Genomic DNA, 24,570 nt, shown 5'->3' on the forward strand with positions numbered 1-24,570 from the left:
ATAGGGAGGAAGTTCAAAGAAAAGAGAATCCAAATAAGTTGAGACATTTCTTTTTCACTTAGTAGTGTGGATGTTATGGAGGAAAAGGAAAGAGAGGCATCTACCGTGTTGGGATTCCCCTTGGAGAATGGATTAAAGTCAGTTTTCAAAGCATCTTCCAAGAAGTTTGACACGTGATACACGGTACCCAACAATGGAGGCCACATAGTGGAGGCGGGTTGTTTCACCCTAGAGGGAAAGGTGGAGGAAAGGGAATGGAGTGCTTGGCATACCATCCTAAAGAATAGGAGAGTAACAGAAAGTCATTGTGTAAACCAGCCGAGTCGGTTTAGCTTATGACTTAAAAGAAGGTGCTAGAAGGAAGAAGAACCAATAATTCACCTATGGAACTTATACGGGTTTTGTACAATTTTGATAAGATTAAAGTTAACTACAACTATTGTAAATCTCATTTTTTGCTTAAACATCTAGCAATACTAGCTAGAGGGGATGACCAACATCACCCCCACCCACTAAATGAAGGGTGTTTTTTTGTGCACTTTTATGATTATAGTGAAATGAACTGGTAGGGGTTTGAGTCTTGACTATAAAAAAAAAAAGATTGGTGGATATTTATCTTATTTCATCCACTTTGTATCGCGGCAATCTTTTCGCTCTATATGTACATATCGAGCCAGGCACATACACATTATAGCCCTTAAAGGTGGAATAAAGTGGCAGAGAGAGAGAGAGATTAAACTATAAACTGATTGTTTGCAAGTCTACGGGGTTTCAAGCAGTTCAACGGTCAACCATCTACACTCTATAACGGTCGTGCCAAAAGTTGGGTTGGAACTTGGGGGAGAACAGTCACTTTACTATGTCAGCACTCCATAACCAAGTGTCCCATGCCGGCACTTACGCCACTCCTCGCCGCCACATTGATACGAGGTGTACGCATGCAAATCCTGAACCGCGTACCCACCACCCATATTATCGGATCCGTCAAACAACAGTACGTGTAATAAAGAAAGCTGTGGAGGGCGAGGGATCGAACGGCCCTCTCTCTCTCTCTCTCTCTGCGGCCATTTCCTGGTGCATTGGAGCTAGGCTTCTCATTGTGGAGGCTTGAACAGTGAACACGGCCGAAGCCAATGCGTTTAAATCTGCTGTGGAGGTTAGCTAAAGTGATGAATCTTGTGATATTTTTCTTGAGTATCGTGGCTTATATGATGTTGAAATTAACTCTTTATGCTGTAAAAAATGCTTCCCTTTCTTTCATTGATGCCCTGGTAAACTTTTTCAACAGTGAAGTGCCCAACTTTTCTTTTCTTTTTCCTTGGGATGGAGTATTAAATCATTCGACCATCTATATTTAGATGGATGGACCTGACGGTTGTGCTTTGGGTTCTGTTCTTTTATGTCTGTTTTGAGAACTTTGTTCCTCACTGTGTCTGGGTTAAAAGGTCGTTTTTTTAGAGGTCGTGTTTATTTTGATGTGTAGACCCCCCACCGATATCTAATGAGTTGTTGCCATCAGGACAGTTTGCTGTCTTTGGCACTTTGATTTCTTGAACTCCAGTAGTTTGGTTTCTTTCTTAGTGGCAGTAAAGAGGCACAGAGACTTGCTATTGAATGGAATGCCTAAAAACTGGCTGGAGAAAGTTGTCTGCTGATTACTGATGGCTTCTGCCTTATGGGGTTTCTGATTTTATAATTTTTAGATGCACATGTCATGCCATACGCAAATTTTTACCTGTTTGAAGGTGTGAATTTTGGAATAAACCTCAAATCCAGACCTTCTTTTGTGGAATAGTATATGTCATCTAAAGGCTACTCACCAAAATTGTCTGTGGTTTATTCTGAGGAGCATTAAAGATGCAGGCAGCACTGAACAAAAATCAAGGGAGTTTTCCCCAGGTTACTAAAGTACAATCCTCCCCAGTTCCTTTGGTACCATGGTGGAGTGCCTTTGGTTCTCAAGTGGCCAGCCATGAATCTTTCAATCGGTTGAAGTCCTTCCCTGACCAACCTCTTGAAGGTGCCCAACCCTCAAGCATGCCCCTGCCCGCACAGCACACTCTAATGCAAGGTTATGCTTGGTTGAACCCGGAGAAAGGCATCTGGGATGCTGCAAAAAGATCTCTAGCAGTCGGTATTGACCAATCTTCCTTTTCTTTTTTATGAGGCGCCGATATGAAAATTTGTAGTTACAAATATAATCATCCTTGAAAAGGAATCTGAATGATGACAATAATGGAAGTGAAATTGACCTTCAAAGGCTCTGATGTTTTTTTCATGTTGTGGCAAAAAGAGTTCCTTCAGCTGCCTTGAAAATTTATGTTTGTACTCTCTCTCTCTCTCTCTCTCTCTCTCTCTCTCTCTCTCTCTCTCTCTCTCTCTCTCTCTTCTTCTTATTTTAACTTCTTTTATGGCCAAGCAAGGGGATAACCCTGGATTGATGTGAATTTGTCATCTAATCTGTCTCCTTGATTGAAATAATATGATTTCACCGAACTATCACATTCAACCCCATGGTACCGAGTTGGAGAAGTTTTCATATCGCTAAAGAAGTAATTTATCCACTTCAGCTTATTGACCATGATATTCTGCTGTTTAGGGTTCTTTTTTTTTCTTAACCATTGTTAGAACATCTTCTTAGTGTTCTTCTATATCTTCAATTGTACATTTATTGTGTCGTTAAAAGATTAAGGGTCTCTGTTTCAGTGTCAGACTGGTCAATTTGCCAATGGTTAACTTAAAATTTAAAATGCATTGCACTGTAAAAATTCTATCAGCCAAAAAGTTTATCTGATAACCACCACCAGGCTGGTTTCATAACAGCACATTGAGCTGTCAGTTTCAGTGCTATTTGAACTAATCATCTCTTTATGCTTCTGAACATTAAATTTGTCACAGTGCGGAATCATTGTTTCTGGGACCATGGCTACATGCTTATTTGACTTTCTTAAATATATATTCATGTCTTCCATGTGCTTTTTAATCTTAAGGGAAGGAATGTAATTTCTTTATATTTATGGGTGGGAGAGCTTCCATGGCATCGAGGGGAATGGATGAAATCAAGAAAGTCCAAGCTTAAACTTGGGATTTTTTTCTCCCACATGTTCATTGATGCAAATCATTTTGCTTGTTTTCTATCCAAATTGTGACTGACCCTTTAAATATGAGGGTTCTTGATATCTGCTCTTTTGTTGCTTACCTGCCATTTCTTTATTTTGAGATGCACCTCTGTCATCTCTATCTATTGCCTATCCTTCATTGGTCTTGTTTGTTTCAGGAATTCAGGGTAATTTTCTCTTTTTTAGTCTATTTCTTTCACTGCTGCAAGATAGGGATGAAGTTTTCACTGCTGCAAGATAGGGATGAAGTTGTCACAGCATGCTAGTTTATATTTATTATTGTTGCAGTGAAAAGAGCCTTTTTTTTTAATTATGTCTGTTAATAGTGGATACTAAAATTTGTTAGGTTTTCCTAACTCCTTAAGAAAGCGTAGCTAGTCCAGTTCTCTTGTCCAATACTGGATTTGGTGCACAAACATGATAGCAAGTAGTTATATTTGATTCAACTCCTGACCATCTTAAAGAAAAAATAAATTTCTTAAAACTGATTTCTCCAACTTTTTAGGGTTTAGGGTTTAGAGTTTCCTTCAAGAGATGAGAACCTGGTTGCACCATTGATGTACAAGTTTATTTGGCTGGTCCCTGGGTGAGCTGCAGACTAATCCCAGTAGTTCCTCCCAGATGAAATGCCATTTCTTCTTGGTTTTCCTCAACCTCTCATGATGCATAAGTCTAATGCCATCACAATGATTTTTACATTTCTCCAAAGAGAAGAATGTGAATTAATAGTTGAATACTTGGATGCAATGATGACATATAGAATTATAGTAATACCATTACATCTGATAGACACAACTCAGTTACTCAAATATTGGTTTTGGCACACACATACACATAGACTATACATATGTAAGTATTTATGTTTGTATGTATCAAGAATATCCTATAGTATGGCATGGCATTCTATTGTGATTCCCAAAGTTATACTATTATAATTTGTTGATAAATGTTTCATCAAGGAAATTCTTGTTTAGGATTTATGGGAATTCAAGTTTATTCTACTCTACCTTAGTTGCATCCTGTTGAAACTATAATGTTTTTAAGCAGAGGGATATTAGTTGATGCATAATATCCTTTTCTCTTCACCTTTGGGTTGGTTATGGATATGACATATATACATGAGACAACCTTATCATTTCCAAATTCTATTTTCATAACATAACATCACCATCCAAGAATTCATGGATGACCTATACAAATCCTAAAATGAAAAGAGAGAACTATCACTGGATTTTCTTGTGTTATTCCTATTAAAGGATATAACACATTGTGTATCAGTAACCTGTTTATGCAATATGCACTCAGAAAGGCACTATTTAGATATCATTTGGCAATTGGCATTATTTAGGTGGGTTGGCTTAAGACATTCAAGTTGAATGATGTCGTGGGTCCAATACCTGGGGTGTGTCCCTTGCCACCAGTTCGAATCCAACAGGATCCCCGGTGGGCAAGGGGGAAGTACTCATGGAGCTTTACACCATGGACAATGAAACAGGACCACAGTCAATGTGGCAGCTCTCATTCCATAACAGGACGTCTGAACCATAATGGTGGTTTTTCATTATGAAAAAAAAAATGATCCAAGAAGACATGAATGATTTCCCTTCAGTAGATGATGGTATTTGATCCTTGAACTCCACTTTCTTGAGGCATCACTCTACATGGCTTAATGTTTCAAGGAAGCTTTCACCTTTGACAGTAAACTTCCTTCTGTAGTTGGTCAAATTTTTTTAATTAGGAACTCAATTATGTGACATCATTCATATGAAATTATTTTATGCTAAGAAAACTTCCTTACTCTTATAAGGTAAGTGAAATCATTTAGCTATTGTTAAGGAGATTAACACCAGAGTTACCGGAAGCTTCTTAGATAGGTGGGAAGCCTGCTTCCTGAAAACTTGCTTTGGAAGCGCAATACACCTCGCTTCCAAAAGTTGATGAGAATCTCGATTCTCCCACGCTTCTCCTATGTTTTCCACACGCTTCATCTATTCTTCTTATATATTTTTTCACTCTACTTTTCATGTTTTTTATGTGTTTCCTCACACTTCACACTCACTTCCATGCACTTTCTCTAAATTGGCAGTCATCTTTTTTAGATTTTGTTAAAAATTTGATTCTTACACTAAAAAATCATGAAATGTATGAATAGTAACTTTTATTTTAGTTTTTATTTGCATTCCATTTTAATTCCCATTCAATTCTTATATATATTTTTTTAATTTCTCGCTTCCCGCTTCCGCTTCCTAGTCTGGCAACCTTGATTAATATTGATATTTGAGAACTGAAAAAGATGGTTGGATGAATATCCAAGAAACTGTCCAAGACATGAATGCCAAGGATTATGAACTTCAGTTTTCTTGCTTTAGAAAGCTTAGCCTTTTCAATTGAATGAGTTGAACTCATAAACTTCATCAGTTTTCTTCTATCTAGCCCGGATCTTGAAACACGACCAAAATAAAAATGTTATAGGTTATTTCAGTCTTCATAATTTTATTATTGAAAGTGTTGAGAATAGGTGGTTTTAAGTTTAAGCCTTCTTAGATTAGAGGTTATTTGAAATTTTATTTAATAATGGACTTAGATATAATTTATTCTTTTTGGCCTCTCTCTATTTAACATAGAGAGTAGCTGCCCTAATTGTGTTAACGAGTTTGCTTCCTGTGCAGCCGTCTCTCTCTCTCTCTCTCTCTCTACCTAGGGTTCGGTGCATCTCATCCATCCTTTAGCATGGTATCAGAGCAGTCGATCGTGGGAGCGTGATCGATCGTGATCAATCTACGATTGATCTACACCTACGAGAAAAAAAAAATTATATACTCAAATCAGGTCAGCTGTTTTTTTTTGTAAGATCTGATAACAGATCTGGGATTTGACCAAGGTCATGACCCAGATCTGTCATCAGATCTAAGGGAGCATCGTGGGTGTGTGTCTTCAGGTCTGGCAGTCGTAACCCTTGAGCTCTTGAGTTCCACCTGCCATGATTTTTGGGTTTGGCAGCTTATAACAGATTGTATGTGCTGCTATTTGTGATCGAGATGTGCTGCTGCCGTGATTTTTTTTTTCGTGTCCCTTGAAAAAATAAGCTTCCTTCTTTAGCTGTCGTGATTTACAGAGCTTCCTTCTTTAGCTGTCGTGATTTCAGCATCTGCCGTGATTACCTGCTGGGTCGTGAATTTTTTTTTCCCATGTTGTGAGTTACAACATCTATCAATATGATTTCAGCAGCAGCTGTCATGATTTACAACTGTCGTGATTTCAGCATCTGTCGTGATCTCAGCATCTGTCGTGATTTCAGCATCTGCCGTGATTTTTTTTTTCATGCTGTCGTGATTTGTTTTTTTCATGCTGTGAAAGAAGCATGTTAGTTTTAGTTGTGCTCATGTCGTGGAAGCAGCAAGCGTGAGTCTCTGCTGTGTTGAAAATTATCCTGTTCGTGTGGAAGTTTTTTTTTTTACTGTCGTTCTGTCGTGGAAACAACAAGCGTGTTTCTCTGCTGTGTTGAAAAAATATCTTGTTTATGTGAAAGTTTTTTATTGTCGTGGGATTCTGTGTTGAGTATAGATGTTGGTCGTCGTTTTTGGCTGATGCGTGATTGTCACACACGCTATTTTATGTGCTGCTTGAAGCTTGTCAAGATTTTATCTCTGGTGTGGCTGCTGGGATTATAAAACCTGCTATTCAAGTGGGTAAATCTGATTTTTTTTTTGGCTGAAATAGAATTAAATATTCAGTATGGGTGAAACTTCGAAATGTGATTCCAAAATTGAACATATTGGAGAGTATAAGGCTTTTGCCAATCCCTTCTCGTACGGCTCTTCTATAAGGTTGAATGAAACTAACTATGCCAGGTGGTCCAGAACTTTTATGATGTCGGTGTCTGGACATCGTAGAAAACATATTTTGTTGGAAAACGAACCCACTAAAAAGGTGGGAAAATACGTTACTTGGGATGAAGATAATGACATAGTTATGTCATGGATCATGAATAGTGTTGAAACCCATATTGCAGATGGTTTAATTTACTATAATACAGCCAAACAGATGTGGGACAATCTTCGAGATACGTATTCACAAGAGACTAATGTGAGTCGTATCCTGCAAGTCGAACAAGAGATATATAATTTACAGCAGGGAGATCAGACCTTGGCCCAGTACTATGCATCAGTAAAAGCTGCGTTTGAAAGACTCAATGCTCACAGGACTCTTTGTTGTTCGAAGCAGAAGGATCATCAAGAACAGACTATGGTTGCTCGGTTTCTTATAGGCTTATCTTCAGAATTCTCTGTTGCAAAAGTCCAGATGTACCCACTCTTGCTGATGCATACAATCGCCTGAGTAGACTTGCGATCTCTCTTCCACAATCACAGCCTGTGACCCAGTCATCTGCTCTAGTTGTCTCCTCTGGTTATGAGCATGAAAATATTCAGAATATCAGAGGACGAGGTCGTGGACGAGGTATGAGAGGCAGAAGAAAGCTTCAATGTACATTCTGTAGAAAATCTGGACATTTAGAAGATCGTTGCTGGGATAAACATGGTCGGCCAACCTCTTCTTCTTCAAAGTCATATGTTCCTAAAGCAAATGTTAATACTCTCAAGGCAACAAATGTACATGATAATATCTCTGCAAGTGACAGTATTGTTAAAATGTAAACTGCAATATATATATATATATATTATTTAATATTATTATATTTTTATTATTATTTTCTTTTTCTATTTTTTTATTTTCTTTTTTAGCATCTAGTTCAATAGAAACTAGATATTTTGATCCAGTCAAATTCCTGTTGGAACTTGACTGTGCCTGTTGGAACTTGACTGTGCAAGTAGCTGTTGGACTGTAGTCCAACAGCTATAATAAATGCTGTTGGACTATAGTCCAACAGCTATAATAATAAATGTTGTTGGACTGTAGTCCAACAGCTATATTAAGAGACGTTGGAATCCAACGTCTCTTTTTGGAGAGCTCAAAATGAGCTCTCCTCTCTCTCCCATTGTTTTGTATATATAGGGGTGAACCCCTTCAATGTATACAACCATGCTTCTTAAGCATTTTGTTCATGAATAAAGTATTATTTATTTTTCAAGTGTTCTTCCCTTTATACCCTTTCAAGGGTCATGCTTGTAGTGTCTCCAATAGACACTTGTTTGTGAGTTATTTGTGCATTTGTTGAAGACCACCATTTCATTACAAGTATCACCCTCAGTCGTGCTGAATATGATGAGTTGATAGCTCTTCGCCCTTTGATTTCCACTCCTTCTGTAGCGGGTGTTGCCTACTCAACAGGAAATCATCTTCATCCGACTGACAGTAAGTGGATTATTGACTCTGGTGCATCCAGACACTTGTGTGGAAATTCACTTGTTTTTTCAGATCTAAAGGATATTACTGTTCATCAAGGAGTCTCATTAGCTGATGGGAGTTCCTCCCCGGTTGTTGGTCAGGGAAATATTTCTATATCCTCCTCCTTACAGTTGAAAAATGTTCTTCATGCTCCAAACTTTCCTCAAAGTTTACTCTCTGTTAGTTGCCTTACAAAAGAACAAAATTGTAGAGTAATATTTGATCCGATGGGTTGTCATTTTCAGGATTTGCTGACAGGGAAGAAGATTGGTGGCGGCTATGAAGAAAATGGAGTCTACTACCTACATAATCCAGTGGGTAATGTTCATGCTGCAGTGGAACACTCATTCAGTCATGTTCAGTGGCATCGTCGCCTTGGTCATCCTTCATTGTCAAAGCTTCATTCGGTCTTTCCTCAAATTCCTTCCACTACATCATTTCAGTGTGAAGCATGTCAGTTGGGTAAGCATCATCGAAGTTCGTTCCCTTCGAGTCAAAGTCAGTCTAGTAATAAAGTTTTTGAACTTCTTCATGCAGATGTATGGGGTCCTAGTAAGATTCCTACTAGGACTCAGTGTCGTTACTATCTTGTTATTGTTGATGATTTCTCTAAGTTGTCATGGGTGTTTTTAATAAAAGAACGATCTGAAGTTCCAAGTATTATCAAATCCTTAATTCTTGAAATAAAAACTCAGTTTGAATCTATTGTCAAGATTGTTCGCACCGATAATGCTCTTGAGTTTAAATCAAAAGGTCTGTTACAATTTTACCAAGATCATGGCATTCAACCCCAAACTTCTCTCAACAAAATGGGGTGGCTGAGCGAAAACATCGGCACTTGCTTGATGTTGCCCGGACCATTATGATTCAATCTAATGTTCCTGCGTTATACTGGGGTGATGCGATTACCACAGCTTGCTATCTGATCAACCGCATGCCTTCGTCTTCTGTGGGTGATCAAATTCCATTATATATCCTAAAACCTAATGCCCCACTCTTTTCTTTCTCACCAAAAATATTTGGATGTGTTTGTTTTGTACACAAACTTGGCCCTGACCGTGATAAATTAGCTGCTCAAGCTACAAAATGCATATTTATAGGCTATCCCAAAAATCAAAAGGGATATCGATGTTATGATCCTATTTTTCGCCGAGAGTATGTCAGTGCGGATGCATCTTTCTTGGAATCCACTCCATATTACTCTAGTACCGGTTCCCCGCTGCAGGTTGATCCAGCTGAGTCTTTTCCATTACCTATACCTCATTTTCCTTTGGAATCTGTGCCCTCATTACCGAACCAAACTTCATCATCTTCTAGATTTAATAATCCTCCATTGGTATATGTGCGTAGAGCTCCACCTCCGCAAGTGCCTTCATCTTCTTCTTCCCCTGAAGTAAGTTCTACTGACAATAGTGATCTTCATGATGATGATAACAGGCCTATTGCTCTACGCAAGGGGACACGACAATGTACCTTATATCCCATATCTCATTTTGTCTTCGATGCCAGAATTGGAAATCAGATGAAAACTTTTATTTCAGCCTTATCTGCTGAAACTATTCCTCTGAACTATCAACAGGCAGAGATTGATAACCGCTGGAAGCTGGCCATGGAAGAAGAAATGGATGCTTTAGTATCTCAGCATACATGGGATCTAGTTGATTTCCCAGCAGATGCTGATATTGTTGGATGTAAATGGGTATATACAATAAAGTACAAATCTAATGGTTCTATTGAAAGGTACAAGGCCAGATTAGTAGCAAAAGGGTATACTCAGACATATGGTATTGATTTCTTTGAAACGTTTTCTCCTGTTGCACGGATGGGTACCATTCGTCTTGTTCTCTCAGTAGTTGTTCAGCATGGTTGGAGCTTGTACCAATTAGATGTGAAAAATGCATTTCTATATGGGGATCTATCTGAGACTATTTACATGCAACAACCTCCAGGATTCGAGGTTGAGGGGGAGTGTCAGAAGGTGTGTAGATTGAGAAAGGCGATTTATGGCTTGAAACAAAGTCCTCGTGCATGGTTTCAAAAGTTGTTTGAAGTGATGTCACGCTTTGGCTTTACTAGGTCAGCAGCAGATCATACACTATTTATCAAGAAAACTAACTCTGGCATAGTTGTTATGGTGGTATATGTGGATGACATCATTCTTACAGGAGATGATGTGAAAGCTATTGAAGCCACAAAGGCTCATCTTCAAAAACACTTTGTTACAAAAGACCTTGGTTCACTTAGATATTTTCTGGGTATAGAAGTTGCCAGGAGCCGTGAAGGGATGGTTTTGTCTCAACGGAAGTATGTTCTTGACTTATTAAAGGAAACAGGAATGTTGGGAGCTAAACCAGCAAATATTCCCATGGACCATAAAGTTCAGTTGTTTGAAGAAGGGTCAAAACCAGTTGATAGCAAAAGTTATCGCTTCCTAGTAGGGAAGCTACTGTATGTAGCTGTGACCAGGCCGGATATTGCTTTAGCAGTAAGCAAAGTTAGTCAGTTTATGGACAAACCAACTGAGGTACACTGGAATGCAGCTATAATGATTCTCAGATATCTAAAATCTTCTCCTGGAAAGGGGTTATTGTTCAGAAAAGGTGGAACTCTGGAGATAGTGGCCTATTCTGATGCTGACTATGCAAGATCTGTAGTGGATAGAAAATCTACCACAGGATTCTGTGTGTTTCTGGGAGACAACTTGATTTCTTGGAGAAGTAAGAAACAAAATGTGGTTTCTAGGTCGAGTGCAGAATCAAAATATCGGGCTATGGCCCAAACAACTGCTGAATTGATGTGGGTTCATATTGTTCTTCATGATCTTCAGGTGAAGGTTTCCTCTCCTATGACCATGATGTGTGATAACAAGGCTGCAACATATATAGCGAACAATCCTGTCTTTCATGAGAGAATAAAGCACATTGAAGTTGATTGCCACTATGTAAGAGATATGGTTCAAGCTGGTCATATCACTACCAAATATCTAAAGTCAGAAGACCAAGTTGCAGATATGTTTACAAAGCCTCTTGCTAGACCAAATTTCTCAAAATGTTGTGACAAGCTGATCATGATTGATATCTATGCTCCAGCTTGAGGGGGAGTGTTGAGAATAGGTGGTTTTAAGTTTAAGCCTTCTTAGATTAGAGATTATTTGAAGTTTTATTTAATAATGGACTTAGATGTAATTTATTCTTTTTGGCCTCTCTCTATTTAACATAGAGAGTAGCTGCCCTAATTGTGTTAACGAGTTTGCTTCTTGTGCAGCCGTCTCTCTCTCTCTCTCTACCTAGGGTTCGGTGCATCTCATCCATCCTTATTGATGACAAACTACTTATGAGGCACAATTTTCAGTTAAAAGATATGAATGATGTTAAGATTCCCACTTACATTCCATAAGTTAGTTACTAGGCAGGAGAAAGTCAAGCTTCTGATTGCTTAGTACATAGAAAAGATAGTGTCATCATTCCAAATCATAACACATGAAACATCCACCTAATAGGCTGGTATAATGCTTTTCAATACAAATGCAGATTGTTGACCATCAGACGTTTCCTGGTTGAATCACGGTAGTGATCATTGTCAATGGACCCAAGCCAACAATGTTGAGATGGTTTGGGCATTTAAAAGTGGAGATTTGAAATGTTCACTGCTTGAATGGGTGATTTAATGCAGTCAGAAGGAGAAGGCTCATAAAGGATTTAAGGAAATAAATGTTGAACTATGTCACAGGGATTCGGCTAGCAGGGTGCCGCACCCGCGTCGACGCGACTCGACGCGGGTGCGTGTGCGGCACCGGGTGCGGTCAACCCTATCCTGGGTGCGTTGACCGCACCCAGGATCATTTAAGTACATTCTTGTTTTGGATTTTTTTTTTTAAAAAATTTGCCCAAATGGGCTGCGAATTTTTTAAAAAAAAAAGTAATGCTGACAGCTGCAACAACTGACAGACAGCTGCTGACCCCCTTTATATATATATATATTTTACAATTTTGCCCCTGCCGCACCCCCGCACCCGAGTGTTTTGGAAGTGCCGAATCCCCGCACCCACACCCGCACCCGTGCCCGCACCCGCACCCATGTGACATAGATGTTGAACATTTTGGAGTAAGCTACTTGAAATAAGTGACTTGCAAAGCTGGCTTCATATTGATGGAGAAGACTTCATCTTGATGATGATGGTGGTAAACATGCATCGCACATATCTGCTCTGTAATGAAATGGTGGTCTTCAACAAATGCACAAATAACTCACAAACAAGTGTCTATTGGAGACACTACAAGCATGACCCTTGAAAGGGTATAAAAGGAAGAACACTTGAAAAATAAATAAAACTTTATTCATGAACAAAATGCTTAAGAAGCATGGTACATTACATTGAAGGGGTTCACCCCTATATATACAAAAAAGTGGAAGAGAGAGGAGAGCTCATTTTGAGCTCTCCAAAAGAGACGTTGGATTCCAACGTCTCTTAATATAGCGGTTGGACTACAGTCCAACAGCATTTATTATTATAACTGTTGGACTATAGTCCAACAACATTTATTATAGCTGTTGGACTACAGTCCAACAGCTATTTGCCCAGTCAAGTTCCAACAGGAACTTGACTGGATCAAATATCTAGTTTCTATTGAACTAGATGCTAAAAAAGAAAATAAAGAAAAATAGAAAAATAAAATAATAAAAGAAAATATAATAATATTAAATAATATATATATATATATATTGCAGTTTACATTTTAACACTCCCCTTCAAACTTACGGTACAATGAGCAAAAGTTTGTCTAAGAGGAAGTGAAATCTGGGAGCAGCGAGAGGCTTGGTGAAGAAGTCTGCTAATTGATATTCTGATGTAACATATGGCAGATCAATGGTTCCATGTAAGTATTCCTCTCTGACATAGTGACAGTCCATCTCAATGTGTTTAGTACGCTCATGGAATGTCCGGTTGCTTGCAATGTAGATCGCACTTTTGTTGTCACAGCACATCTTTGAAGCTTGCGTTGCTTTAGCTCCCATATCCGCTAGCAATCGTCTGAGCCAAACAACCTCCATAGTGGTGGTTGCCATGGCTCTGTATTCAGCTTCGGTGGAGGAAAGAGAGACTTTTTGCTGCTTCTTGCACCTCCACGAAATTAAGGTTTCACCTAAGAACACACAAAAACCAGTAGTTGAGTGTCTATTATTGGGATCACCTCCCCAGTCAGCATCAGTATATGCAATTAAATTTAATGAAGATGAAGCAGACAAGAAGAGTCCTCGTGAAAGAGAGGATTTTAAGTATCTAATAATACGCAAAATCGCTCCCATGTGCACGGAGGTGGGAGCATGCTGAAACTGACTGACTGTATGAACCGCATGAGTTATATCTGGCCTAGTAATGGAAAGATAAGAAAGAGCTCCAACAAGCTGTCTATAAGGAGTAGGATCATCAAGAAGTTCTCCATCATCAATTTTCATTTTAACATTGACAACTTCTGGAGTGTCTACTTTCTTATCATCTGTAATACCAGACCTGAAAACGATATCAAGAGCAAATTTAGATTGAGATATCAAATACCCCCGAGGGGAATAAGCAACTTCAATGCCTAAAAAATATCTTAATAAACCTAAGTCAGTCATTTCAAAGTGAGTTTTAAGAAGAGATTTGATATTTGCAACTCCCTGTTTGTCGCCTCCAGTGATGATCATATCGTCCACATAGAGAAGAAGAATAATGATGCCTGCATCAGATTTCTTAACAAACAAAGCAGTGTCAGTTAAACAAGGTTGAAAACCAATATCAAGCATAACATGACTAAATCGGTCATACCAGGCTTTTGGAGCCTGTTTAAGACCATAAAGAGCTTTTTCTAGACGAAGAGCTTTACCCTTAGGGATACTAATACCAGGTGGGGCTTCCATGTATACTTTTTCAACGAGATTCTCATTCAGGAAAGCATTTTTGACATCTAATTGAAATATAGGCCATGTTCTAATGGAGGCCAAGGCTATTAAAGTTCTAACAGTGGTCATACGGGCCACAGCAGCAAATGTTTCTTCATAATTGATGCCATACTCTTGGGCATATCCTTTTGCTACTAAACGGGCCTTATATCTTTCCAGGGTCCCATCACTTTTGGTTTTGACTTTGTATACCCACCTACAACCTATAGGTTTCTTATCCGGAGGAATATCTTGTATCGTCCAAGTATTGGCCTTTTCTAGTGCATCCAATTCTATTTTCATGGCTTCTATCCATTCTATATGATTTTTTGCTTGAGAATAGGATGATGGTTCAACATATGATTGTATTAATGCAATGGCGGCCCTATACGTGGGTGAAAAAGATTCATAAGACACAAATTTTTTTGGAGGTTTAGAGATTCTAGACGTTCTTCTAGGTGAGACTTCAGAGTATTTTTGTAATGCACATGGAAGATTTTGCTCTCTACGTCTTGAATATTGTAGACTAACATCCCTATGGATTTGCTCTTCATTATCATCATTTTCAACAACAATAGGACTTTGATCATTGTCAAGGTCACATCCAACATCACATTCATTGGATTTTGAAGTTGGATCAATTAAAAACGAGTATTCAGTGACATCCTTGGATTTTTCAAATTCAAAGAAGCTTTCTTTTTCCAAAAAAGATACATTTCTTGACACATATAATTTGTCATTTTGAAAATCGAAACACCTGTAGCCTTTTTTATTATCAGCATATCCTAAAAAGGCACATGGGATTGCACGAGGAGAGAGTTTGTCATTTCTGTTGGTGAAAACAAAACATTTGCATCCAAAGACTCTTAATCTAGAATAATCTGGAGTTAAATTAACAAGCTTTTCTATTGGAGTTGTATTCTTTAATGAGGAAGATGGCATCCTATTAATGAGGTAGGTGGCAATTAGCAATGTCCTAGTACTTTCCATAATGTGCCGATGTTTGCGTTCGGCTAGGCCATTCTGTTGTGGAGTGTGTGGACATGATCTTTGATGTGTAATACCATGTAAATTGAGATGGTCTTTGAATTCGTTGGACATAAATTCTCCCCCTGAATCAGTGCGAAAAACAGAAATATCATTTTGAAACTTATTTTTAACCATTTTATGAAATATTTGGAAGTTAGCAAAGACATCAGATTTATGTTTAAGAAAATAAATCCAAGTATGTCTAGAAAAGTCATCAACAAAAATGACATAATATGTATAACCACCTTTGGAAATAACTGGTGCGGGGCCCCAAACATCCGAATGTATTAACTCAAGTGGTCGTGAGGAAACAAAAGTTCTACTAAGAAATGGTAACCTTTTCATTTTGCCAAGAATGCAGTCTTTACAAGAAAAATTTTCAGAATTACAAAATTTTTCCAAACTTGGAAAATATTGAATTTTAGACATATGAGGATGGCAAAGTCTTTTGTGCCATAAATCCAATTCTAATTTCTGAATATTATAACAAAATGCATTCTTGGGTAATTCCAAAAAGTCCATGTAATAAAGTCCTCCTTCTCTGTGGCCTTCCCCAATCAGCTTCCCTGACTGGCGATCCTGTACCCAACAACCATGAGAAGAGAAGGAGATATTACATCCATAATCAGATATTTGCGAGACAGATAAGAGATTCAAATTAAGTTTAGGGATATATCTAACTTCTGGGATAAAAAATCTTTTGGATTTTTGAAGATTTTCAAAACATCCTATTCCTTTTACTTCGAGAGATGTGCCATCGGCTGTAAAAACCTTTGACACACTTGAGTCATTTTTAAGACATTCGGATAGACTATTAACATTTGGGGTCATATGAAAAGAAGCACCAGAATCTAAAAGCCAAGGAAAGTTACCTGGACCGGAGAAAGATGCAACTGCCGCTCCAGTTGAGGCTTCGGTTGAGGAGGATACCCCTTTGAGAAGAGGTTGAAGGATTTCCATCAGTTGAGCCATAGACACAGGTGCATCTTGATCTTTTGACTCAGATTCAACAGATGCAACTCTTTTTTCTTCTCTTCTTTTTAACTTTGGACATTGAGGCCTATAGTGCCCCGGTTCATGACAATGATGACAAATAACTTTTCTTTTATCAAAGTCGTCGTTTTGCCTTCCAAAATGAGGCGGCTTGTAAGTACGAGTATGATTCCCCGGTCTAGATACAACTAAAACGGAGTCATCATCAACTTTTGGAGTACTTTTTCTAAGTCTATTTTCTTCCATAGTGAGCTCTTCTATAGTATCAACAATAGAAGAAATTTTTCCACGATGTAAAAGGGCTGATTTGGTGGATTCAAACGCCGGCCTTAGACCATTCACAAATTGATAGAAATGTTCCATATCGAGTTGTTTTTGGCAAAGCTCGATGTCTTCGGCACAATGCCATTTGGGCTCAAGAAGAGCCAACTCTTCCCAAAGTTCGGACAACTCATTATAATATTCTCGAATAGTTTTATCTTTTTGAGTCATTGTCCGAACTTTATCTTGTAAATTGCATACATGTGCAATATCTTTAAGGGAATACATGTTTTTGAGGTATTCCCAAGCCTTATCGGCATGCTCAAACTTAGCTAGACTAGAGCATTTTTTAATGTCTATGCTATTGATGAGCCATGACATAATTTTTGCATGCCCTATCCTCCATTCTTTCCATTTCTTTTCATAAGTGGCTAACGCCTTACTCTTCTCTTCTTCCGTTAGAGGAACCTCTTTATCACCCTCTTTCTTGGTAAGAGATAGTTTAGGTTCCAAATCGGAACCATCCACTATACCCCATAAACCTTTTCCCCAAATGTGGTGCTTCATAATCGAAGCCCACATTACATAGTTAGTATCATTTAGCTTCATAGGAATGATGGTGATCTTATCATTGTCATCCATCTTTTACAAGGGTAAGAGAGGAATAAATAGGAGGAGAGAGAGAGAAAAATAAAAAGAAAAGAAAAAGATTAGACAAAGGAATAAGAGAGGATACAAAACCAATTTTTTTGTAGCACAAGTTCGCCTTTCTTCAAACAAATCTTCTTGAGCCAAGAACAAGGTGATGAAACACCTTTTGTAAATGTGGCACGGAAATCGAGGCGGAAGCACTTCAAGATCTAAGGATTTCGTAGCTCTGATACCATGTAATGAAATGGTGGTCTTCAACAAATGCACAAATAACTCACAAACAAGTGTCTATTGGAGACACTACAAGCATGACCCTTGAAAGGGTATAAAGGGAAGAACACTTGAAAAATAAATAATACTTTATTCATGAACAAAATGCTTAAGAAGCATGGTTGTATACATTGAAGGGGTTCACCCCTATATATACAAAACAATGGGAGAGAGAGGAGAGCTCATTTTGAGCTCTCCAAAAAGAGACGTTGGATTCCAACGTCTCTTAATATAGCTGTTGGACTACAGTCCAACAACATTTATTATTATAGTTGTTGGACTATAGTCCAACAGCATTTATTATAGCTGTTGGACTACAGTCCAACAGCTATTTGCACAGTCAAGTTCCAACAGGAACTTGACCGGATCAAATATCTAGTTTCTATTGAACTAGATGCTAAAAAAGAAAATAAAGAAAAATAGAAAAATAAAATAATAAAAGAAAATATAATAATATTAAATAATATATATATATATTACAGTTTACATTTTAACATGCTCCTCCTCCAAGTCTACACACACACATGATTTTTATGGGTCTCTCAAGTATGACGCATGTATTCCGATGCTTGTATGTGATTTAAGCCTGATAGTTGGCTTGTTATTTCTCTACTTCTTAACTGCTAATTTATATATAGTGATTATTGACTTTACCTTGCAAGTATGAACTCAAACTTTTTAAAAGACTCTGGCCCAGGTGATGGCAAGGATCCTATGAAAAATAAAAAGGATCAGCATCAAGATGGGACAATTTCTATTTGCTCATCAGCATTTATAGAACAGCCATGTTTTGGATTTGGACTGCATCGGCAAATGGTATTTTCTTCCTATCCTTTTATAACATGATTTTCTTTTTCTCTGTATGCCTTCTATAGCTAGACTTGTTTCCTTTTCTTGTTTCTTACTAATATTTCTCAAATAAAAAAGGATTATTGATTGTTTGGTCATGATGACTTTTAGGTATATGCAAACTGTTCTCATAGTGGTCAATGTTGTGGCTTAATTGCAACTTATGGGGCTCATGCAATGGTGGGTTGCTTTTAGTTTTACTTTTTTTGGGTAAAATGATTCTTTATATTCTGTAGGCTTTTGTTTATCACATCTATGAATTCTTTTAAGATGGCTGCTATATGACATTTACAAAGGGGGTGTAGCTTACCCTTTTCATCTTTAGATGTACTTAACCATTTTGATTCGTTATTATAGATAATGTCATTTCAACATCTTCCTTGAGTGATCATTTATGCAGGATACACACACATACATACATATATATAGGGAAATGGAAACCTACAAAATGGGCACGGTGCTAAATGAAACATGCTAATGGATTTTCAGTGTTTTCTTTCGAAATTCCAACCCCATAGATGTGTTCAGCATGATTCATTTATTAGAAATAGACACTTGGATCATGCATTTTGGATGGAAAAATGGTATTTGAAGCCTAAAAAATTTATGAAAATTGTAGGCCGTTGATTTTTGAAATCTTATAAGAACCTATCCATGCATCGGAATCAAATGCTCCAAGAAGTGATTCCTATAAAAACAAACATATTGATCACATCAGAATTTCAAAAAAACACTGGAAATCCAATAGCATGTTTCATTTAGCACTGTACCCATTTTGTAGGTTTCCATTTCCCTATATATATATATATATATATATATATATATATATATATATATATATATATATATATATATATGTGTGTGTGTGTGTGGGGGGGGGGGGGGGGGGGTTGTATCTAAATATAGAACTTTGGACTTTGAAGTTATGGCTTATGAGTATTCAACTAGTTTAAATTGCTAAAACACCCTTAAGCTGGTTGTGGTTTTGAATTTTTATGTTACTTTTGGGGGCAGTCTCTTTTTTTAGGGAAAAGTAAAAAGTGACAATCTTTAAAAAGTAACAAGAGTGGTTCGGTAACTTTAGTTAAGGAAAAGTAAATGTAACTTCTTTGTCATTAAAAAGTAACACAAATTTTAAAAACTGTCTTTTGGTAATTTCCGCTAACAGAACACTTGTAACTCTGTGTGTGTGTGTGTGTGTGTCACAGGTTCAGGTGCTGGTATGTGGTACAACATAGTTGTTTTACCAAAAAAGGGTGTATGGTGCAGCTGGGTTGCCTGCTGCACACATAATAGCATAATATACATTATACTAAAATGTAAGAGCCATGCTAAAAACATAAAATATATAACATATTTATAAAATTGTAGAATGTATTTATATGTTATATAGTATGTCTATATGTGGTAGCACCCAGAAGCCACTAGCACCAACACCTCGAAATACCAGCGTCAACACATGTATGGTGGGCATTTCGAAGTACCCGTTGCATATTATATGTTTTATGTATTTTTTATTTAAACATATGGCCATTCATATCTTGTGCTACCTAGTATTCTCTTAAATAGGGGTGAGCAATGTGCTGGCCCCATTGGTTCCCAAAAAATTGGCCCAAATGGTTTGCACCACGGCCTGGTTCCCAGCCCTAATTATGAAGGTATGCATTGAGTTTTTACAAGCTCTTTAACAACATAAGCTATCTCTAAACAAATATTTGACCATAGTGTTTATTCCTTCTCTTTTTCCCTTTTTTGTGTTTTATGAAGCATGGTAGAATGCTGCTGCCACAGCACATGACAGAAGATGAGCATGTTTATGTTAATGCTAAGCAGTACCATGGAATTCTTCGACGCAGATTATCTCGAGCAAAGGCAGCCTTAAAGAATAAACTAGTAAAGGTTCGGAAGGTACTTACCAACTCAATGTGCCTTTCCCTTCAAGAACCAATTTTGCTGCTTTCTTATCTACTGTTTACTACCCTTCAAGAATCAATCTCTAGAATAGCTGAGACACATTTATTTTGTTGCAAAGTTACCTTAATTTTGGAGAAACTTTTTGAGGAATGTCTTAATGGAAAAATTGGAGGCTGCTTTTAATCTCATACATGAATAGGACCATGTTAAGAATTAAGATAATTATGACACTGTGGCATAAATGAATGAACCATGTTGCTCTTGATTAGAAAAAGCAACAGGAATCCTATCACAAATATGACGAATAAATGATGTCATCATTTTTGCCAAACCGTCACCAGCTTTCAAGGACATGGACATGGTTTGATAGCTTTTGTTGTATGGTAAGACCTCATGGGTTTATCCGAAGTAGCGTTGACTACTCTCTTCATTTCTTATGGATTACATGGAATTACTATCATATTGTTGCCTGTGTATAACATTGTGATCACTGAAGGTAATGACTCATATTTTTTGTCCAAAGGCTGATAAATTACAGATGTTAGATGAGGGACTTGGGGTTATGATATTTTGCTTGGGATCAAAGTTGACAGAAACAATGATCAGTTGACTCTTATGCAACACAGATATTCCCTTGATCTACTAGAATGAATAGGTAACAGCAATTGTAAACCCATGAGAACTCCCTGTGGCATTGAATGTCCGCTCAACCTATGTTGAAAGGAAGCTATTGTATAGGTCAGACTACCATAGAAGCTATGTCACAGGGATTCGGCCAGACAGGTGCCGCACCCGCATCGACGCGACGCGGGTGCGGCACCCGGTGTGGTCAACCTGACCCTGGGTGCGGTCAACGCACCAGAGTCATTTTGGTCCATTTTTTGGATTTTTTTTTTAATTTTTCCCTATGAAATGGGCTGCGGAATTTAAAAAAAAGATCTTGGGGGGGGCACTGCCCTGCGGACCCCCGCCAGGGGCGGCCCCCCCTGCGGACCCCCGCCAGGGGCGGCCCCCCCTGCGGACCCCCCTTATATATATATATATATTATTTATTTATTTTTTGAAAGTGCCGCACCCCCGCACCCGCACCCATGTGACATAGCATAGAAGCATTGTGGGGGTCTTATAATACATAACTCTTACATGGCAGACAGACAGTATATGTGGTTAACCAAATATCACAGTTCATGCATGCACCTAGAATGTCTTTGAAGCTGTAAAGAGGGTTCTAAGGTATGTAAAAGGGACATTTATAGAAGGCCTCATATATAAAAGAATGCAGTCAAATAATCAAACTAGTCACAATATGACTACTGACATATTCAAATGCCCATTGGGTAGTAGATTTCATGTGAAATATCCAAACCAGTCACAATATGTTTTGAAATATCCAAATATATTATAACATGACAAGAAGTGTGGGATGGAAGCATAACGACATCATCTTACTTCAACCTTAATAAATGTTTTATAGTCTTTGTGCTTGTATGTGCTTAAATTCCTTGAAGCCATGACACATGCTCCATCTGCATGAAAGCTTTAAGAGATCACTTAAATGCATGTTATGCATCATGCCCAGCATGTTTATGGAAAGAAAATATGTGGTTTTCATGTGGCATAGAGGCAATCAAATCATGAGTTCTGAATAACTTCATGAACTTTGGATTTTCTCAATCTCATTTTTTTCAGCCATATCTCCATGAATCACGCCATCTTCATGCAACGCGTCGTGCAAGAGGACGTGGTGGTCGCTTCCTGAACACTAAGAAGGTGGAGCATGCAGAAGAGGGGAGTTATGGTGAGATAAATGGTGGGAAATTTTCTCTGGCTGGAAGGTCACTGAGATCTGATACTGTGAACTCAAAATCAGCAGAGGACCAGTATGGATTAAATCTGTTTGTGCCAGAGGTGACGAGTGTCTACTCACATGAAGATGCAAGTCATGTTCAGATTGAGCATATCCAATTTGCTGCTTTTCAGCCACTCTCCAATGTGAGGGATGGTGGGCAGGTTAATGGGATCCTTTGCAATTGGGTCACAGCAGCTGATAGCTGCTGTGATCTTCTCAAAGTATGACAGCAGGAAGACCATGAAGGAGGTATTCTCAGTTTATATGATTCCCTTCATTGAGCCAATGAAGGATTCTATTTTTCGGGAATTCCTCCTTGAAGCAACCAATGGAGAAATCACCACATTATGAGTGTCTGTTCACTTTGCAGCATTTTCAGATCGTGGGATTGATCATTCCATTAGGTTGCCCTCAAAGGCAAATCATTCTTGGCTTGTTCGCATTAAGGAATTTCTTGGTCAATGGTCCCTGGTCATTGACACAAGGATCCTTGGTGTTGAAAAAAACATGGTTTATTTAAAATATCCTTGCAGGTAAAGCCCTATTGATCAGGATTTGATGTGTAAGAATATAGCGTTTGGTTTGGCTTGGTTTAGTTATGCTATGTGATGAAAGATGGTGTGTTTCTAAACAGAAACTAGTGTAAGCTGATACTTAATTAGTTCATAAAGTTATGGGTGTGGTTTGATGAATAATAGTTTAGTATATTGTGCCTGTTTATTGCATTGTCAAGTTGGTCGCGCCAATCGCAGATAACAGGAGGCAGTCTCACTGGCTGCCAATGTGGAACAGCCTCCCTCTGGCTTCCAGCCTTGCTGTTCTCCAGCATGTGATCCTGGACATAATAAAAGGTGTCTGACCGTCTTTCTCTGGTCGGTTTCCTGTAAGGCATGAGAGTCAGTGGACTACCTGGGGTTTATTTGGTAGGGAGGCAGGCCCATTAAGTGACCTGCATCCTTAGGAAGATTCCTCATCATTTAAGAAAAAAAGGTGTCTGACCATAAGTCCTAGATTTGGACGTAGAGCTTTATCTTTGCTTTTATATTCGTCTTCCTGCAACCCCAAGGAACTTAATTTGAGATTGTCGCAGAATCTAATGGAAAAATGTTCATAGTGTGGGTATAATAACAGATGCGACCATACCAACAAATGTATCAAAAGGGCCTTGCTAATAATTGATGGAAACTGTTACGGAAATTTTGAATGTGTATAAAATTAGGTTTATATGTAATAGCAGATTTGGTTGGGTTGCAGCAATCGTGATACCATGGGATTAGGGATGTAAACCGTTCAGATTTTGATCGCATATGGCCAATACCATATTCGACTAACTGGAAGGCTAAATAGATTAATTTGAATTTGGATTCAGATGTGAAATACCAAAACCGCATTTTTACATTTTAACGGATTCAGATACCCTTCAAATTCGCATATTTTTTTAATTTTGTAGCAAAAAATCAAAATCATATCTGCTTATGATTATAATCGGATATGGTTTTGGTTTACTGAATGCAACTAAACCGAATCGAATTCAGTCCAAGTGTTGGGATGTCACCAATTTTATAGCCAAATATTCTGAAAGGATCATTGCCAAAAAAAGGTACAAGACGTTCTTCAATGTAGTGTAAGCACCTTATGAGGCTTAGCTGAGGAATAGGATATTGAGGGAGGATCAGGTGCAATGTGGTTGTACACTTTGTGTGCCGCTGCACCTGTTAGGCCTCCATCATTTCTTGGGCCCCACAACTGACAAGCCCTATCTCCAAAATGGCGGGTGATCAAGTGCAGCGGCACACTAAAAGTGTACAATCACATTGCACCTGATCTTTTCTCACAGGACATTCGTTGTTGCTTTAAACAAACTGGTTTTTTTTATTGTAGGCGACGAAGAGAAACCACCATTTGTTCAGACGTCCTATTATGAGTTGAGAGGTGCTACGGTTGACTGTGGCCCTGTTTCAGTGTGGGGTGCACACCCCAAGCATCAAATTCGTGACTCACTTAGTCAGACGTGTGAACTTTGTTGGCATACAGTGAATATTTAAAGGAAAAAAAATAAGCCCTTGTGATTTGTAAAAAATTAAATTTGCATTACACCTTGGTCATAAAAAAAAAATTGGGTGTGGAATGTACTTGAGAGTTTTCCTATGAAGAACTGGACCCTTTCCGTTGTTTAACCCATTCGGTGCAAGTTTTGGACAAGAACCCAATTTACATTAGGGAATGTTAGAGTCAACAAATGTTGGTGATCATCTAAAAATGGGTGCTTATGCCCGAGAATGCAAGCCAGATGTCACTACATCTAGGCCATATAAAGCTGGTGAAGAGATGGTGAACCATTGATTTGGGTTTGGTCCAATTCTGATC

The 24,570-nt window shown here is 38.2% G+C and overlaps 1 protein-coding gene across 1 annotated transcript; it reads left to right on the top strand.

Annotated features, from left to right (window-relative positions):
- The first annotated feature begins 1,021 nt into the window (after positions 1–1,021).
- On the top strand, positions 1,022–22,893 carry LOC149831788 (nuclear transcription factor Y subunit A-10-like). The gene is made up of 6 exons (XM_090014131.1): positions 1,022–1,156; positions 1,858–2,134; positions 18,277–18,407; positions 18,552–18,620; positions 20,208–20,348; positions 22,044–22,893. Exons 2-6 carry the CDS (start codon positions 1,858–1,860, stop codon positions 22,428–22,430), a joined length of 1,005 nt encoding a protein of 334 aa, XP_089870257.1. The 5' UTR covers positions 1,022–1,156; the 3' UTR covers positions 22,431–22,893.
- The last annotated feature ends 1,677 nt before the right edge of the window (positions 22,894–24,570 follow it).

Source organism: Nuphar pumila, chromosome 7 (assembly GCF_984573655.1).
Source record: "Nuphar pumila chromosome 7, dmNupPumi1.hap1.1, whole genome shotgun sequence".
In the NCBI taxonomy this organism is placed as follows: domain Eukaryota; kingdom Viridiplantae; phylum Streptophyta; class Magnoliopsida; order Nymphaeales; family Nymphaeaceae; genus Nuphar; species Nuphar pumila.

What these genes read in the sequence shown, in the direction of transcription:
- LOC149831788 (XM_090014131.1), top strand. Translation starts at nt 1,858, where the DNA reads ATGCAGGCAGCACTGAACAAAAATCAAGGGAGTTTTCCCCAGGTTACT. An exon ending in TTGGACTGCATCGGCAAATG is followed by an intron (nt 18,408 to 18,551) that starts GTATTTTCTTCC and finishes GATGACTTTTAG; the next exon opens with GTATATGCAAACTGTTCTCA. An exon ending in AACTAGTAAAGGTTCGGAAG is followed by an intron (nt 20,349 to 22,043) that starts GTACTTACCAAC and finishes CATTTTTTTCAG; the next exon opens with CCATATCTCCATGAATCACG.